At 44.8% G+C, this 19,513-nt stretch overlaps 1 protein-coding gene across 6 annotated transcripts in view; it reads left to right on the forward strand.

Moving 5' to 3' along the window:
* Positions 1-19,513, forward strand: part of DTNA (dystrobrevin alpha) — a 546,028-nt gene that overhangs the window by 509,097 nt on the left and 17,418 nt on the right. For all 6 annotated transcript variants that reach the window (XM_063923677.1, XM_063923676.1, XM_063923680.1 and 3 more), the window contains 2 exons: positions 12,433-12,559; positions 15,793-15,835. In XM_063923677.1, the coding sequence (XP_063779747.1) occupies positions 12,433-12,559; positions 15,793-15,810 (145 nt within the window). In that variant the 3' untranslated portion in view covers positions 15,811-15,835. The remainder of the gene's footprint in view (positions 1-12,432; positions 12,560-15,792; positions 15,836-19,513) is intronic.

Below are 19,513 nucleotides of genomic sequence, written 5' to 3' on the forward strand. Positions count from 1 at the left end.
TATAGTTATACTCCGTATGAGCCCTAGGTAACAGTATTATGGGAACAGTAGAGGTTGTGTAGTAACCTTTCGAGCATGGGAGAGTTAGGTGGTATGTATGTGCTATCTATAGTTTGGTTTCAAAAAGGGGGGGGTGTGGAGTCTAATGTCTCCTGTAAATACCATTTTGTATCTTTGAAGCATTTCCGCAGGGCTTCCTTTGTAACCGGAGGGAGAGTCTGGACATAGGGTAGCCAAATATGAAAAAATTTCTCGGTCAATTTGTCTTTCTGTAAGGTGGTGTTGGTCCAGTCTAAGTGGAATAGATGGAAGATCCTAGGATATAGTAATGTGATGGGGGTTGAGTCAGTGGATATCCATTGCGATAAGATTGTTTTTTTTGTAGCTGCTGCCAGTTTAATTAAGAGAATGCGTTGTCCTTTGGCTAGACTGGGGGGGTGTTGTTTTGGGAATATGCCCCAAAATGCCCATGTCTTAGTGATGGTAAATTGTACCTGTAACTCTGTTGTGATATATGACTGGAGTGCCTGCCAGAGTGTGTGTACCTTGGGGCATGACCATAGGCAGTGCACAAGATCTGCTTCTGGAGCAGTGCATTTGAAGCAGTGAGATGATGGGGCTGCACCAATAATGTGTCGTAGTTTGGGGGTGATATATGCTCTATGTAATATTTTTTGGTGCATTTCTGAGTATGTAACTGAGCCTAATGTTTTGTCTAAGTATGCGTTGGCTTCCAAAATTAGTTTCATTGTGAGGTCTGGGAATTCTAGCTTCCACTTTAAGAGGCCTGTTGAGCCAGTTTCTACGTCCAGTAGGGTACGAGAGTATGTATGTATGAGCGCTGTGGTAAAGTTACCATCTTGGGTGCGTCGTAGTGTGTTGTCTAAAGTATGGGAGATATCTGATATAGTTAGTGAAGATGTAATCTTTTGTACGTAACTACATGCTTGGAGGAAGGGAAAAAGCGGGATTGTTAAGGATGGGAAGCGTGCTATGAGTTGAGAGTGTGTAAGTAGGGTTAGAGTTTCGGCTTGTAAGAAATGGTGAATAAATTTCAGCCCACCATTGTACCAAGTTAAAAATATAGGAGAGGTGATGTGTGGTTTGAAGTCAGGGTTGTTCCAAAGGGGTAAAAATAATGATGTGTATCGTGATATTTTCAGTCGAGCACGGGTTTGTCTCCATGCAGCGCATGTGGAGGAGATGAGTATATTATCTGATACGCAGTGTGGTATGGAGGTAGGTGTGGTGTGTAGTAAGGATACTAGGGCCTGGGATGGGACAAAAGACTGCTCCAATTGTGTGTTAGTGTATATATCGCGTCCGCCAATCCAGTCCAAAGCGATCCTGTAGTTAGCTGCCAAGGCATAGGAATAAAGGCACGGTAAATTCAGGCCTCCAAGGGAGCGGGGTTGTCGTAGTTTGAATAATGAGAATCTAGGATGTTTGTCCGCCCAGATAAATTTGGACAGTGCTTTGTCTAGTTGGGCTAGTATGTGTTTGGGTGGGATCAGTGGTAGCATCTGTAGTACATAAAGGAGGCGGGGGAAACTTATCATTTTGTACAGATGACTCCTGCCAGTGTATGTAAGGGGAAGGTGGGACCATTTGGCGAAGTCTGCATATGTCCTGTTCAATAGCGGGGGGAGATTGAGCGAGTATAGTTTAGAGGGATGGTCAGGGAATTTAATCCCTAGGTAGGTAATGCAATTGTTTGTAGCCCAATGGAATGGAAAAGTTTCTCCCCAGCCTGTTTTTATGGAGGGAAAGAAGGCTAATGCTTCCATTTTGGATGGATTAATTTTAAAACCAGAAATTAGTTCAAATGAGTCTAGTATGCCAAGTAGGTATGGCATGGCTTTTCGGGGGTTACTAAAGTAGAGTAGTATGTCATCAGCAAATGCTGAGAATTTGATTTCGTGATTAGCTAGTTTTATGCCGTGCCATCTATTTTCTCTGCAGAAATGACGAAGGAGGGGATCTAAGGCCAAATTAAATAATAGGGGGGATAGGGGGCAGCCCTGCCTGGTGCCGCGATGTAAGGAAAATGGTCTTGAATTATGGCCATTCACTGTCAGGAAGGCTTGTGGTGTTTGATAGATGATGTGAAACACCTTGACAAAAGCAGTGCCAAAGTTTTGAAGTCTAAGTAATCTATCTATGTGGGCCCAGGACACTCGGTCAAAGGCTTTGTCTGCATCACAACTCAGTACCATATTGTCTAATTCCAATGAATCGTGGGTTTTATACATAGCTGCTAGCAATGAGCGAATATTGTGCACTGAGTGTCTATTACGCATGAAGCCTGTCTGGGCAGGATGTAGTAATTTTGGTAGGACTGCTTGGAGGCGGGTGGCAAGGATCTTTGTGAATATTTTAAAGTCCTGATTCAACAGTGAGATTGGGCGATAGGATGATACTAACGTATGATCCTTATTAGGTTTAGGGAGGACTATGATTCGGGCCGTGTTAAAATCTGTTGGGGCGGGCTGTCCCTCCAAGAGTGCATTATATAATCGCCTGAGGTGTTCGCTTAAGTGTGGGAGGAGTAATTTGTAATAGGTTGCTGATATACCGTCAGGTCCTGGGGATTTACCATTTGGAAGGGATTTGATGATTATTTCCAATTCTGTTGCAGTTATTGGGCTGGTAAGTAGGTCTCTATCGCTTTCAGAAAGTGTGGGGAGGTTTGCCTGTGTCAAGAAATCTACTCCTGCCGTGGGGTTGTCATGTGGTGCAGTGTATAATTTCTCAAAGAAAGTTAAGAAGGTGTCACTGATCTGGTCTTGTGTTGTTGAGGGGGGTCTATCTGTGTCCCTAATTGAGGAGATGTATTTAGGTGCTGTATGAGTTTTCACCATATTTGCTAATAATCTCCCCGGGCGGTTACCCCAGCGAAAGTATTTATTAGATTGGAAGGAGAGGAATAGTTTGGCCTGTTCGGCACAGAGAGTGTCATAGATTGATTTGGTGTCTTTATATAAGTTCCTATTGGTTTCAGATGGGTTGGCTAGTAATTGGGAGTAGGTCGAGGCCACCTGAAGGGACGCTTCTGTCATCCTCTCTCGGAGTTGCCTTTTTCTGGTAGCCACATAAGAGATGATCTGTCCTCTAAGGACGGGTTTGGAAGCCTGCCAGAATAGGTTTGTGTCAGTAATATGTGCTATGTTGTCTTGAGTATAGTTAAGATACTCCTGTGTCAAGAAGAGTTTGAAATCTTCAGAATGGGCGAGGTATTCAGGGAACCGCCAGGTATATGAGTATTGTCGGGGTGTGATTAGTTTAATTGTTAGAGTGATGGGAGCATGGTCTGATATGAGTATGTTGGCTATGGTGGAGTCCAGGATTCTATGTATTGCGGAGGCCGGTACTAGCCAGTAATCCAGTCTGGAGAATATTTTATGAGGGTGTGAGAAAAATGTGTATTCTCTAGAGTCAGGGTGAAGGAATCTCCATGGATCTAGCAGTTGCAGAGAGTCTTGTAGTAGTGACAGGGATGGTGGTGTGGATCTACTGTGGCTCAGTTGTCTGGGGCCACCGGATACGTCTAGTAGTGGGTCTAATACTGTGTTAAGGTCTCCCCCTATGATTAGGACGCCCTCCGTCCAATCCTGCAATTTGACATATATGTCTGAGAAGAAGGAATCGTTCGGTCCTGTGGGGGCGTAAATACATGCTAGCGTAAAAAGTTCATTCTCAACCTCTATCTTTAGAAACAAAAACCTGCCGTCAGGGTCTACCCAGTCATTTTTGATCTTGTAGTTCAGCGATCTGCGGAATAGTAGAAGTACTCCCCTTGTTTTGGTAATATAGGAAGCACTTTTAAAGTCTCCAACCCAGTTGTCTCTAAGTGTATTGGGGTCCTTAGGACGCCAATGTGTTTCCTGTAGGAATACTATATCAGGGTTAAATTTTTTGAGATGTGTTAGTACCTTCTTCCTTTTGATTGGCGTGTTTAGACCCTCTACGTTCCATGAGACTAACTTTAGGGATGTCTTTGAGCCATCTCTAGAGGCCACATTGTCTCTAGTGGTTGTCATTATCCAATTCCCTTTCTAGTGAAATTAAAAAGAAGAAGCCATGTTCGACAGTCCCTTCCCCTGTCCCAGCTCGCTTGGGGAGGACTGAAATGATGTATCGGGCAAACTAACGGAGTTAGAGTGTATATGTAATCACTGCACAATGCAATATAAGAAGAAAATGGTAGCCAGTGCGGTATAGGCCACCAGTCATAACATTTTTTAAATTTTTGAACCAAGGGAGACAGAAATAATAACTGTCCATCTGGAATAGAAATTTTAGGTTGGTTAGTAGGGGGAAGGGGGAGTGGAGAAGGAAGTAAGAACCATATAACAACCATCAACCATGTGTTATCCATCGATTGAGAAAAGGGGATGTAACCACGGATAGAGATACTTAGGATTAAGAGAGTCAGTCCGCATCGTCCATTCGAGGATTAGGATGTTGTGATGATAGGGATTTAAGAAAATTCCGAGCTGAATCTGTATTGTCGAAGAAGTAGGGTTTGCCGTCATGGAAGATCCTCAGTTTTGCTGGGTATAATAGGGCAAATTTTATGTTTTTAGCGTAGAGTTCCTTGCAGATTGGGGAGAATTCCCGTCTTTGTGTTGAGACTTGGAAAGAAAAGTCCTGAAACAAGAGGAGTTTAGATTCCTTGTATCGTAGGTCAGAGCATTTACGGTAGGCTTCCATGATCTTGACTTTGTCGAGGTAGTTTAGCAGCCTGAATATGACTGGCCTGGGACGTGATGAGGAGGATTGTGAGGATTGTTTATCAGGACCAATGCGGTGGACTCGTTCCACCAGATAAGAGGTGGGGGATGAAGGTAGATTAAGAGTTGTTGGTAGCCATTGTGTTACCAAGTCCATTAGATCTGCTTGTCTGATGGTTTCTGGAAGGCCAATCAGGCGTAGATTGTTCCGGCGATTTCGATTTTCTAAATCTTCGATCTTATCGGCCATGGCCACTAGGGTATTATCATGTGTTTGTTGTTGGGATTGGATTGTTTGATAATCATCTTCTAAGGTGGATATTCGGTCTTCAGCTTCAGCCAGGCGTTGTGTGTGCTGGGTTAGTTGTGCTGCAGCTGACGTGATAGCTTCCATTAGGGGTGCTAACTTTGCGTCCAGTAAAGGAGATATGATGTCTGCTATTTCTTTGGCCCTCTGTATTGAGGATGGGCTAGCTTGAACGTCGGTGGGCAATGTGTCGTCATTGGTATGTCTGTTCGGCGAATAGGGAGATCCTTGAGGGATGAAGCTGGGTTCCCTTTCTTTGGTCGTTGTTTTGTTTTTGTTTTGTGAGTTTTTACTTGCGCGTAGAGTTTTAGCCACGTATTTTTCCATGGTTAGGGATATATCTTTTAGTGTGATAAAAGATTTCTGACGATTTAGGTTCTCGGCTTGTGAAGTAATGAGCCGTTGTTTCCGTGGCTGCGGTATATATTTTAGTTGCGTTCGGTTGTGTTGTATTAGGTCAGGTTGAGGTAGGGGAATAATGTGGGATCCAAGGGGCTAGCAGGTGATGTCAGCACGTTGCTGTAGGGTGCCAGGGATCCCTCAGGCAGTCGGGTCAGCTTTTTCTTTATGACCCAAAATGGCCGCCTTCATGTGTTGCACACTTGTTTGTGTGCGTTTTGGTGGAGGAGGTGGTGAAGAATGGATGGGTAGATTATAACCTGGCTCAGCGCAGACAGATCAGATGAGAGTGATCTGTTAGCTGGTTTCTCCCCTGTCTGGGGGTTAATAGGTGTGGAGCAAGCCTTTTGGTGTCAGGATGGTGGGCTGCAGGTGCAGTATAGTGCACGTCTGTACGTTTCTGTGTGGTGTCACTTAGCGGCCGGTTTCTAGCAGTGGGCACCCTGTGCATGTGTTGCCACTCTCAGTCTCTGTGTTTAGGAGGTCGGGGGGAGCTGGGGAACTTATTCTCCCTGTTCAGTGTCTGAGGAGCAGGAGAGCTGTAGCGCAGGGCAGGGTTTATGGTGCCGCTGTGTTTGATTGCGTGTCTTGCCCCGGACGTGTCTGCCTGTCAGCGAGTGTTGTGGGCTGCGGATGAAGTGGTTTATTTTAACCTAGAGGAGCGGCTCACCTTTATTGCTGCTGCAGTGTGTAATTGCGAGCCGCTGTGCCTCACCTCGTGGGACCCAAGATGGCCGCCGGCTCCGGCGTTCAGGGTTCCCGGCGTCTGTATCTCAGCTGCGCGTCTCGCCCAGGGTGGTGTCCATCTGCCGGCAAGTGTCGTGGGCAGCGGGTGGGGTGGTCCAATCTAATCCGGGGGAGCGGCTCGCCTTTACCGCCGCTGCAGTGCGTAGTAGCCGAGCTGCAATTTCGGGCCGCTGTGCCCCGCTACGTGGGTCTCAAGGCGGCCGCCGCCTCCGGAGTTCAGGGTTCCCGGCGTTCGTGTCTCAGCGGCCTCCCTCGTACTCGTACTGCGGATGTTGTGTTGATCTGGGGAGCGGTCTTCGGTGATAGACCACAGGTTTGTTCCGAGGGTGCTTCCCGGTCTAGTAGTCTTCCTGGTCCTTTTGGCCTGTCTCCAAAATTTAGGCCCCGGCTTTATGTTGGTGGATAGGCCTCAATCCGCAGGAGCCAGTATACCGGCTCCCCGATTCCGTGGCGCTATTCCACTGCAGCGGTGTGTGTCCAGCGACAGGGGTGTTGCTTTTGGAGGGGTTTTGGGGTTTAGCAGGGGGAATATTGGGGTTTTTAAATTCGTTTTTTGTGGAGCTCTCTGTATGAGCTTCCTTCCACCTCAGCCTCCAGGCCACGCCCCCCCTTTTATCAACTTCTTATACACAAAGACACTTCCTCAAGACAACACTACAACTTAGTGACATTTGGAGGCTCTTCAACCCAACTGACCATTCCTTCACCTTTTTCTCGGCAGTACACGGCTCATGGTCTAGAATAGACTCCTTTCTCATAGGTGATCCCCTGGTGTCGTGTGTTTTAAAAGTAGACATCCATAACATTCTGGTCTCCGACCATGCCCCAATTACACTTCATCTCGCCAGACCCACGTCAGCTGGGAACTTTAAGCCTTGGAGATTCCCGACTTACTTATATAACTCAGAGGACTTTCGTCTTTTTCTAACAAATAGTTGGATGACTTTTACTGACGACAATATCGACTTTTGGGAGAAACCGACTATATTCTGGGGGGCATCTAAAGCTACTATGAGAGGAAGCATAATGGAGTATGTCTCCAAACGGAAAAAGAAAGTCTCCGCGCAATACCAAGCTCTTCACGCTTCATTAACGGGTGCATTGCGTACATACATAGACTCCCCTTCCCCGGACAATCGACAGACATACACACATGCAAGGAAATTGTTGGACGATTTCCTGTTGTCACAGGCACAGCGTGATCTAACCTTCTCAAAATCTAAATACTTTCGGTGGGGCAACAAGACTGGCCGACTGTTAGCCACCATGTCCAGATTGAGCGCCCCAAAGAGATTGATTACCGCCATTAAAGACCCAAACTCGTCTTCAATTGACACAACAACCTCACGTATCCTAGCACACTTCGAAGCATACTTTTCTAATTTGTACGGTGCACGTCCATTTGACCAGACATTACATGACCGTATTTTGTCTGAAGCAAATCTTCCCACATTGTCTAGTTCACAAAATGAAATATTTAAACAGGATATCACACTTGAAGAAATAACTAATGCTATTTCAAAGTTGAAATTACATAAATCACCAGGCCCAGATGGGTTATCCAACGAATATTACAAAATACTTCAGGGACACATAGCACCCGCTTTGGGTGAACTGTTTAACGAAATTTTACACAACAATACATTCTTTCCTCATTTCAACAATGCGCACACAGTCTTGATCCCCAAACCGCAGCGTGACCCCCAGCAACTTGATTCTTATAGACCAATTACGCTACTTAATACAGACATTAAAATACTAACTAAAATTGTGGCTGACAGACTCCAGCTGCTGCTCCCGCAGATTCTTACTGACCACCAGCTGGGATTTGTTAGACATAAACATCTAGTCAAGGGAATTCGAACAACGATAGCAGCGGTAGTAAAATCCCATGGAGAATCACACACCCAAAACATTCTTTTAAATTTAGATACGACCAAAGCGTTTGATACGGTTTTATGGCCGCATTTGTTTGGAATTCTTTATGCACGGCAATTTGATCCTGTGTTCATTAATTTTATAAAATACATCTATAATACTCCCTCCACCTCCTTACTAATAAATGGATATAGTAGTAGCCCCATTATGATGTCCAGAGGTACTAGACAGGGTTGTCCCCTTTCCCCTATTTTATTTAACTTAGCTATAGATCCATTGCTCAGACTTTTCCAGGGTGGAGATTACTTTAGCGGAATTCAGATTGGTCAAAGGGAAGTGAAGTTGACCGCTTTTGCAGACGACATTTTGCTGTTTGTTGGGGACCCCGCGGAATCCCTGGATAAGATATTCTCCCTTTTGGCTGAGTATGGACAGGTGTCCGGTTTCGAAGTCAATACGTCTAAATCAGTGGCGCTTCGTCTTGGAACCCCCTCCTCTCGTGTTTCTTTTAAATCCACTATCCCAATAATGTGGGCACATCAACATTTCACTTACCTTGGGGTTAAAATCTCACATAATCCTTTTCTCCTCTACGGTCTCAATTTTTCCACTGTTATTCGCTCTATAGCATCAGAGCTAGATGGGTGGAAGGGGCTATGGTTATCATACTTAGGTAGAGCGAACCTTATTAAAATGATTTCATTCCCAAAATTAATGTTTTTAATACAGGCACTCCCTTATGTGATCTCGAATAAAGACGCACAGTCGATTAACCGTAGTTTTAGACAATTTATTTGGAAGGGCAAACATCCGAGGATAGGACTAAACAAGCTACAACAAGTAAAAAACAATGGGGGAATAAACTTTCCTGATGTTCAATTATATTCATATGCAGCGCACACCAGATACATTAAAGATTGGCTAAATGGCAGAGATCTCTATGCGAACACATCACTAGAAACGGAATTTTTGGGAGGAATTAATCTTACAAGTTTTCTTCATGCATATGATCATGATATTTCACCAGAACCACGTGATAATACATTGCTCTGGCATACTAGAAAAACTTGGCACGTACTAAGACACAAATTTGGATTAAATGCATACAAATCCCTCTTTCTCACCTTTGTAGATAATCCTGAATTTCAGAATGGGCAGGCTTCCCACTTATTTTCTGGTTGGCAGGCCCGGGGTGTGAGGACGGTGAGAGATTTAGTCTGTGCAACGGCAAGGAGGCCTTCCACGTTCCGGGATGCTGGGGAACGCCATCCCTGGATGGCGGCCCACCCCATTGCATTCTTGCAGGCCCAACATTATATTAGCTTTGTTATACGGCCCCTCACATCGTTGGACTGGAACAACCCATTAGACACATTACTACAAAACCAAAGCTTGACACAAAAAGCCATTTCCATAACGTATAACTGCATAAGGCAAGTGTTTATACCAGACAAATCTTCTACGAACCTAGCCCCATGGCTTTCCCGACTTCCAAATATATCATCAAACGATATACTTCGCTCTCATACTAGAGCATGTGCTCTACTGCCTTACTCTCCATATACAACCATGTTTCTAAACATACTGCATAGAGCTTACTTGTCCCCTAACAGGAGATTCTTGATAGGTGATTCACCAAATTCCAATTGTTACAAATGTGGAGCTAACTCAGCAGATTTATTTCATTGTCTTTGGGATTGCCCCGTAATTCGAGGTTTTTGGACTCAGGTCAGGAAATATTCTACTGATGGGTTGATCAATTACATCCCTATGACACCTGAATGGGCCCTGTTTGGTATGCTTCCCCCTAATATCCGTACATCGCATGGGGGTAGGAAGCTCTTGTTGGCTATAGGAGCAGCAGCCTGCAAAACCATCTTACAAACTTGGCTACAACCCACTCAGCCACTGTTGGCACTTTTCAAAGCTAAACTACACTACCTATTTAGGATGCAGTGGGTGGAGGTGGTGCTGGATAGAGAGAACAAAGTTGAGAGGTTCTTCCTAACGTGGGAGTCATATATAGCTACCTTGTCACTTCCGTTAAGGACCCAAATCCACAATAGTTTTAAGGATACAGTTTGGTATATGTCGCAGGTGGTCGCTAATGATCCTCCAATCCCTCTGTGATATTATATTTTAGTTAACATTAGATCTCGTCTGGGGTGTTTTATGTTAAACATGCGGTGGTCGGGGAGATGGCAGGGGGGAGAGGTGGGGCACTGGTGGCACGGCAGGCATTCACCTTGATTATATTTGATTTGACTTTTGTTGTCATCGGAAGCGGGTGGGCGAATGCAAATGTACTCTACACCATTACTGTGTAAATGTTTTATTCAATGACACAACGATAATTCGATATATGTGGTGCTGCATGTTTGTGGACCTACCTTTTGACGATGTTAAACTGGCTTATCACAATGTTGTTGAACTGACATGATGATGCTTCAATAAAAATGTTTTGAAAAAAAAAATATTTGGGCCTTTGCATCCCGCCACTCCTCACTGACCTATATACGGTGAACTTTTCTTACCACATTACCCAAATGACGAATGATTTTTTGAAATGGCAACATCTCCCTATTTCTTATCTGGGTCGGTGTCATCTATATAAGATGATCTCCTTCCCTCGACTACTCTACCCAATCCAGATGCTTCCATTTATATTATCCAAACGAGATGTCCATTCTATTAACAAAGCCCTTACTAAATTTATTTGGGCAAACAAACGTCCCCGCATCTCACTTATTAAACTAAAACAACCCCTCTCACTTGGTGGTATTAATCTCCCTCGTCCTGAAGACTATTCCCTAGTCGCCAACTATAGATATGCTCTGGATTGGATAGGGGATTGTGACAATTTCGTTAATGGAGCTTTGGAACAGGCTCTCTCACCTCAACACACTTTAGTACACTTGTTGCATTTTGCTGTTATTCCCCCTCAACATGACAGACTTCATAATCCATTACTATATACGCCATGTATAGCTTGGCGTAAACTCAGGAAACGCCTAGGCCTATCCCTAACGGATTCTTTATTTCAGCCTTTGTGGTGTAATCCGCGTTTTCAGGGTGGATTAGATAATAGGATTGTTCACGGTTGGCATCTCCAGGGCCTCTCCCTTCTATATCAATTTCTGAATACAGAATGCTCCGCGATATTGACTATAGCACAACTAAAAGAAAAATTCCCCACTCTTCATTTTCCCCTGTTTGCCTTTTTCCAAATCCGTAGTTTTGCCACTAGCATAATATCACGACTACACCCCCCTGATCGCACCTTTTCCCTGGATGGTCTGGTACGACAATCCCCAGGAGCCCCGTATAATACTTCTTTAATTTATTCTCACACTAGACGGAGGTTGGATCTATCTAAGTTCACAACAGGGATGGCCAAATGGACAGACGACTTCCCAGACACCGATCTTCTGACGGTGATTCGGTGGTGTGGTCTACTAAATAAACAACTAGTCTCATCTTCCTATGCAGAAATGCACTTTAAGATATTACATAGAGCCTACTACACCCCGAGACTTAGGTTCCTCACTGGAGTATCTGATAACTCTTTATGTTTTAAATGTAATTCCCCCGATGCTGATATTATTCATTGTCTCTGGACATGCCCGGTAGTACAGTCATTTTGGATGGCAGTCCAAACATATATTAATGTGGAACTTCGCATCTCCTTTAATATCACTATGGCCTGGGCTTTCTGGAACTCCGTGCAGACTTAGGATCCCCCACATTCCAAAGGGATGAAATTACTGTTGGCTCGTGTGGCCGCTGCAGCAAAGAAAACTATTCTATCCCAATGGATACATTCGGAGCCGATACCCCTTTCCCTCATGTTACCACGTTTAACGTATCTCTACCAAATGGACTGGGTTGATTGTTCCCTAGATGCGGAGTCCCGCGCCCCAAAATTTTTTGCCATTTGGTTACCCTACCTACATACCCTGCCAACTGCTACCAGGGAATATGTGCGCAGAGTAGTCAGGTTAACAACGTGGTATAATACGGAATCTCTCATTCAAGGTTCACTACCCTTCTAAATCTGTCAACTGTTATTGCATTCCCCCGTTTGATATGTATATGGTTGATTGTCCTCTTAACCTTGCCTATACTAACTAATGTTTTGGTTCAGATTTTTGATTGATAATCTCTGTACACCGCAGTAATTGATGTATTCACGCAAACATTGTGACATATGACCTGTATTTTATTACATGCTCCCTTCTCAATAAATATATATTTAAAAAAAAAAAAAAAAAAAAAACTTGAGCAACAGTGGCATTGTCCAAAGCTTCATGGAAATAATTGGGACAGGCTCTCACTTTTCAAATTATAATTTACTGCACTTCATTATAGGGGCCGAGAAGGGCCTTATAGCAGACGTGAGGAGGAAGCCTATGAGAACGACTCTGTACGTCAGCTAGAAAATGAGCTCAAGATGGAAGAGTATTTGAAACAAAAGTTGCAGGATGAAGCTTACCAGGTAAATATATGAATAAAGTCTCTCTTCTGAATTGGGTTTACATGATATATGCACTGGGTACCTGGGTTTGATTGTAACCAGGGCACTGGCCCCATGTTTTGCTTAGCGTTCGTCCATGTGTTTCCTTCTAGAACCAGATTAACTGGCCTCCAGCAAAATGGGCCGAGCGTGAGCTTATGTTGTAGGTTATATACATTGTAAGATCTAGTGGAGGGTTGGTCTGAATAACACAATGTATACATTGTTTATACAGTTGTGCTCATAAGTTTACATACCCTAGCAGAATTTGTGATTTTCTGGCCATTTGTCAGAGAATATGAATGATAACTCACAAACTTTTCTTTCACTCATGGTTAGTGGCTGGGTGAAGCCATTTATTGTCAAACAACTGTGTTTACTCTTTTTAAATCATAATGACAACAGAAACTACCCAAATGACCCTGATCAAAGGTTTACATACCCTGGAGATTTTGGCCTGATAACATGCGCACAAGTTGACACAAACGGGCTTGAATGGCTACTAAAGGTAACCATCCTCACCTGTGATCTGTTTGCTTGTAATCAGTGTGTGTATATAAAAGGTCAGTGAGTTTCTGGACTCCTGAAAGACCCTTGCATCTTTCATCCAGTGCTGCACTGACGTGTCTGGATTCTGAGTCATGGAGAAAGCAAAAGAATTGTCAAAGGATCTGAGGGAAAAGGTAATTGAACTGTATAAAACAGGAAAGGGATATAAAAAGATATCCAAGCAATTGAGAATGCCAATCAGCAGTGTTCAAACTCTAATAAAGAAGTGGAAAATGAGGGATTCTGTGGAAACCAAATCACGGTCAGGTAGACCAACAAAAATTTCAGCCACAACTGCCAGGAAAATTGTTCGGGATGCAAAGAGAAATCCACAAATAACTTCAGCTGAAATACCGGACTCTGGAAAAAAAGTGGTGTGGTTGTTTCAAGATGCACAATAAGGAGGCATTTGAAGAAAAATGGGCTGCATGGTTGAGTCGCCAGAAGAAAGCCATTACTACGCAAATGCCACAAAGCATCCCGCTTACAATACTCCAAACAGCACAGAGACAAGCCTCAAAACTTCTGGAACAAAGTCATTTGGAGTGATGAGACCAAAATGTAACTTTTTGGCCACAACCATAAACGTTACATTTGGAGAAGAGTCAGCAAGGCCTATGATGAAAGCTACACCATTCCTACTGTGAAACACGGAGGTGGATCGCTGATGTTTTGGGGATGTGCGAGCTACAAAGGCACTGGAAACTTGGTCAAAATTGATGGCAAGATGAATGCAGTATGTTATCAGAAAATACTGGAGGAAAATTTGCACTCATCAGCCAGGAAGCTGCGCATGGGACGTACTTGGTTTTTCCAACATGACAATGATCCAAAACACAAGGCCAAGTCGACCTGTCATTGGCTACAGCAGAATAAAGTGAAGGTTCTGACCTCAGTATCATTGAGCCACTCTGGGGAGATCTCAAACGTGCAGTTCATGCAAGGCAGCCCAAGAATTTACAGGAACTGGAGGCTTTTTGCCAAGAAGAATGGGCAGCTTTACCATCTGAGAAAATAAAGAGCCTCATCCACAACTACCACAAAAGACTTCAAGCTGTCATTGATGTTAAAGGGGGCAATACACGGTATTAAGAACTGGGGTATGTAAACTTTTGATCAGTGTCATTTGGGTAGTTTCTGTTGTCATTATGTATATATTTAAAAAGAGTAAACACAGTTGTTTGACAATAAATGGCTTCACCCAACCACTAACCATGAGTGAAAGAAAAGTTTGTGAGTTATCATTCATATTCTCTGACAAATGGCCAGAAAATCACAAATTCTGCTAGGGTATGTAAACTTATGAGCACAACTGTAGATCCCATGTAGGCTAGTTTTATATTGACCCACTTAGATATTATAACATTTTATTTACATGTTCCAAAATTGGAATGGATGGAAGATTCCATCTGTTGCACATGTATGTCACTGTGTCCTAGAACTTAGATTATACCTAATAGTCACAGCTCCTAATTTCATTGCACCAATCAGGAATTGTTGTACATGGCTTCCTGTCATACATTGCTCCCTGTCAGTCATGCTTAATGTCATTTGAAGAGCATCACCTACTCCTTAAAGTGCACCTATCACCTGTGTGGAGGCAGATTATTTTCTACAATGTATTTCATTTGTAAAAATAGCCAGGTACAATGTAACAATGCATACAGATACGTTAAACTACTGGACCTGAAGTTTAACAGTAATGATAACATGGAAAGATAAATTTAAAAAAATTCCAGTAATGTGGGGAATTAGCAAGATGGGTTGGGAGGGTGTTATAGGTCACCAACAAGGGGTATGTAAAAGTAATAAAGCTCTTGGAGGGAGAGCACCTCTGGATAGGGACGGGGCAGAGAGAAGGGGACCAATGTCCTATATGGTTCAATAGGGGGTCTCCCCTAGTATTAAACAAATCCTTCCAAGTGGGCTGCAGCAGAGATGTGGGGTGGGAGGCTGTCACACAGTGCTGCAGTAAGACCCTCTCAGTCACTTGTCAGCTGTCTGTGTGTACCAGTGTGATATGCAGCATGAACATACCCATCTGTTGTAATCTCTCCTAAGTGGAGTCCAGTTCTTCGTTGGTTGAATATGCCCTTTTCGTTGCCATTGCTCCAGATGGTCCATTTCGGAATTGCTGTGGTCATATGCTCTGGCTGACAATCTTCGCCTTCTTGGTGCTGCCTTGTGTGGGACTCAGTTGTTCTGTGGGTTGAAGCTGAAAGTTCCTCCCTACATGGTTCACAGGCTTATTAAATGAAACCGGATTCTGTAGAATAACCTATGCTTGTGTGTTACTGGGCACAGAAATAAACCCAGTGTTTTTCACGGCTATATCAGGGATGTAATGCACCCTATGCCGCTGGACCAGGGAGAGGTTCATAGAGGCCATGCAGACACCCTATCTAGCGAACACTTTGCAGAGGGTCAGCGACGATGGCGCCCCCTAAGCCATGGACGGTGGCACCAGTCACCCACACCTAGTAGCACTTATTTATTATAGAAGGTCATGTTATAAAGTAAATTGAATGCACTTATTTGCATATAAATGCTTTCACAGACATGTTTTATTTTCCATAACACTTTTTCATTCTCTATAGATTTATAGTACTCTACGAAGTATAAACTGCTGCTGTATGTACTTACCCTGTGCATTGTTCCTCCTGTAGGTCAGTTTGCAGGGCTGAATGTGCTCTTCCCTTCCCCTCTCAAGTAAGTGTTTTCAACCAAAGCACTGAGAGTGAGTGCGTTTTATTTATTCTAATGTAACTGCAGACATTGATTTAGGGGTGAGAGCACCCAACAGTAATGCCAGCTACTACTGTTGTGCCTATGGGTGCTCTCACCCCTAAATCCGTCCCTGGTTAAACTAGGAATGTAAATTTCTCTGACGTCCTAGTGGATGCTGGGACTCCGTAAGGACCATGGGGAATAGCGGCTCCGCAGGAGACAGGGCACAAAATAAAAGCTTAAGGATCAGGTGGTGTGCACTGGCTCCTCCCCCTATGACCCTCCTCCAAGCCTCAGTTAGATTTTTGTGCCCGGACGAGAAGGGTGCAATCTAGGTGGCTCTCCTGAGCTGCTTAGAATAAAAGTTTAGTTAGGTTTTTTTATTTTCAGTGAGTCCTGCTGGCAACAGGCTCACTGCATCGTGGGACTAAGGGGAGAAGAAACGGACTCACCTGAGTGCAGAGTGGATCGGGTTTCTTAGGCTACTGGACACTAGCTCCAGAGGGACGATCACAGGTTCAGCCTGGATGGGTCACCGGAGCCGCGCCGCCGTCCCCCTTACAGAGCCAGAAGAGACGAAGAGGTCCGGTGAAATCGGCGGCAGAAGACATCCTGTCTTCAGACTAAGGTAGCGCACAGCACCGCAGCTGTGCGCCATTGCTCTCAGCACACTTCACACTCCGGTCACTGAGGGTGCAGGGCGCTGGGGGGGGAGCGCCCTGAGACGCAATATAACAGAATACCTTAGGTGGCAAAACAGAATACATCACATATAGCTCCTGGGCTATATGGATGTATTTTAATCCCCTGCCATTTTACACAAAAAAGCGGGAGATAAGGACGTCGTGAAGGGGCGGAGCCTATCTCCTCAGCACACAAGCGCCATTTTCCCTCACAGCTCCGCTGGAAGGACGGCTCCCTGACTCTCCCCTGCAGTCCTGCTTCAGAATCAGGGTAAAAAAGAGAGGGGGGGGCATTTTTGGCAGCAAATAACGATAATAACAGCAGCTATAAGGGAATAACACTTATATAAGGTTATCCCTGTATATATATATATAGCGCTGGGTGTGTGCTGGCAGACTCTCCCTCTGTCTCTCCAAAGGGCTAAGTGGGGTCCTGTCCTCTATCAGAGCATTCCCGGTGTGTGTGCTGTGTGTCGGTACGCGTGTGTCGACATGTATGAGGAGGAAAATTATGTGGAGGCGGAGCAGTTGCCTGTGTTGGTGATGTCACCCCCTAGGGAGTCGACACCTGACTGGATGATTGTATTTAAACAATTAAGTGATAATGTCAGCAATTTGCAAAAAACTGTTGACGACATGAGACAGCCGGCAAATCAATTAGTGCCTGTCCAGGCGTCTCAGACACCGTCAGGGGCGCTAAAACGCCCGTTACCTCAGTGGGTCGACACAGACCCTGACACAGATACTGAGTCTAGTGTCGACGGTGACGAGACAAACGTAATGTCCAGTAGGGCCACACGTTACATGATCACGGCAATGAAAGAGGCATTGAACCTTTCTGACACTACAAGTACCACAAAGAAGGGTATTATGTGGGGTGAGAAAAAACTACCAATATTTTTTCCTGAGTCAGAGGAAATAAATGAGGTGTGTGAAAAAGCGTGGGTTTCCCCCGATAAAAAACAGCTAATTTCTAAAAAAATTATTAGCATTATATCCTTTCCCGCCAGAGGTTAGGGCGCGTTGGGAAACACCCCCTAGGGTAGATAAGGCGCTCACACGTTTATCAAAACAAGTAGCGTTACCGTCTCCTGATACGGCTACCCTAAAAGAACCAGCTGATAGAAGGCTGGAAAATATCCTAAAAAGTATATACACACATACTGGTGTTATACTGCGACCAGCAATCGCCTCAGCCTGGATGTGCAGTGCTGGAGTCGCATGGTCGGAGTCCCTGACCGAGAATATTGATACCCTGGATAGGGACAATATTTTGTTAACTATAGAACATTTAAAGGATGCATTACTATATATGCGTGATGCACAGAGGGATATTTGCACCCTGGCATCAAGAGTAAGTGCTATGTCCATCTCTGCCAGAAGAGCGTTATGGACGCGACAGTGGTCAGGGGATGCGGATTCCAAACGGCACATGGAAGTATTGCCGTATAAAGGGGAGGAGTTATTTGGGGCTGGTCTATCGGACCTGGTGGCCACGGCAACGGCTGGAAAATCCACCTTTTTACCCCAGGTCACTCCACATCAGCAGAAAAAGACACCGTCTTTTCAAACTCAGTCCTTTCGTTCCCATAAGTACAAGCGAGCAAAAGGCCACTCTTTTCTGCCCCGGGGCAGAGGAAGAGGAAAAAGACTGCACCATGCAGCCGCTTCACAGGAGCAGAAGCCCTCCCCTGCTTCTGCCAAGTCTTCAGCATGACGCTGGGGCTTTACAAGCAGACTCAGATATGGTGGGGGCCCGTCTCAAGAATTTCAACGCGCAGTGGGCTCACTCGCAAGTGGATCCCTGGATTCTACAGGTAGTATCGCAGGGGTACAAACTGGAATTCATGGCGTTTCCCCCTCGTCGTTTCCTGAAGTCTGCTTTACCAAAGTCTCCCTCCGACAGGGAGGCAGTTTTGGAAGCCATTCACAAGCTGTATTCCCAGCAGGTGATAATCAAGGTACCCCTCCTGCAACAAGGAAAGGGGTATTATTCCACGCTGTTTGTGGTACCGAAGCCGGACGGCTCGGTGAGACCAATTTTAAATCTGAAATCCTTGAACACTTACATAAAAAGGTTCAAATTCAAGATGGAGTCACTCAGAGAAGTGATAGCAAACCTGGAAGAAGGGGACTATATGGTGTCTCTGGACATCAAAGATGCTTATCTCCACGTCCCGATATACCCTTCTCACCAAGGGTACCTCAGGTTTGTAGTACAAAACTGTCATTATCAGTTTCAGACGCTGCCGTTTGGATTGTCCACGGCACCTCGGGTCTTTACCAAGGTAATGGCCGAAATGATGATTCTTCTAAGAAGAAAAGGCATTTTAATTATCCCTTACTTGGACGATCTCCTGATAAGGGCAAGATCCAGGGAACAGTTAGAAGTCGGAGTAGCACTATCTCAGGTAGTGTTACGTCAGCACGGATGGATTCTAAATATTCCAAAATCGCAGCTGATTCCAACGACACGTCTACTGTTCCTAGGAATGATTCTGGACACAGTCCAGAAGAAGGTGTTTCTCCCGGAGGAGAAGGCCAGGGAGTTATCCGAGCTAGTCAGGAACCTCCTAAAACCAGGACAGGTCTCAGTGCATCAGTGCACGAGGGTCCTGGGGAAAATGGTGGCTTCTTACGAAGCGATTCCATTCGGAAGATTCCATGCAAGAACATTTCAGTGGGATCTACTGGACAAATGGTCCGGATCGCATCTGCAGATGTATCAGCGGATAACCCTGTCGCCAAGGACAAGGGTGTCTCTCCTGTGGTGGCTGCAGAGTGCTCATCTACTAGAGGGCCGCAGATTTGGCATTCAGGATTGGATCCTGGTAACCACGGATGCCAGCCTGAGAGGCTGGGGAGCAGTCACACAGGGAAGGAATTTCCAGGGCCTGTGGTCAAGCTTGGAAACGTCTCTTCATATAAACATTCTGGAACTAAGGGCCATTTACAATGCCCTAAGTCAAGCAAAACC

The sequence above is a fragment of the Pseudophryne corroboree genome, chromosome 5, assembly GCF_028390025.1.
Source record: "Pseudophryne corroboree isolate aPseCor3 chromosome 5, aPseCor3.hap2, whole genome shotgun sequence".
Lineage (NCBI taxonomy): Eukaryota > Metazoa > Chordata > Amphibia > Anura > Myobatrachidae > Pseudophryne > Pseudophryne corroboree.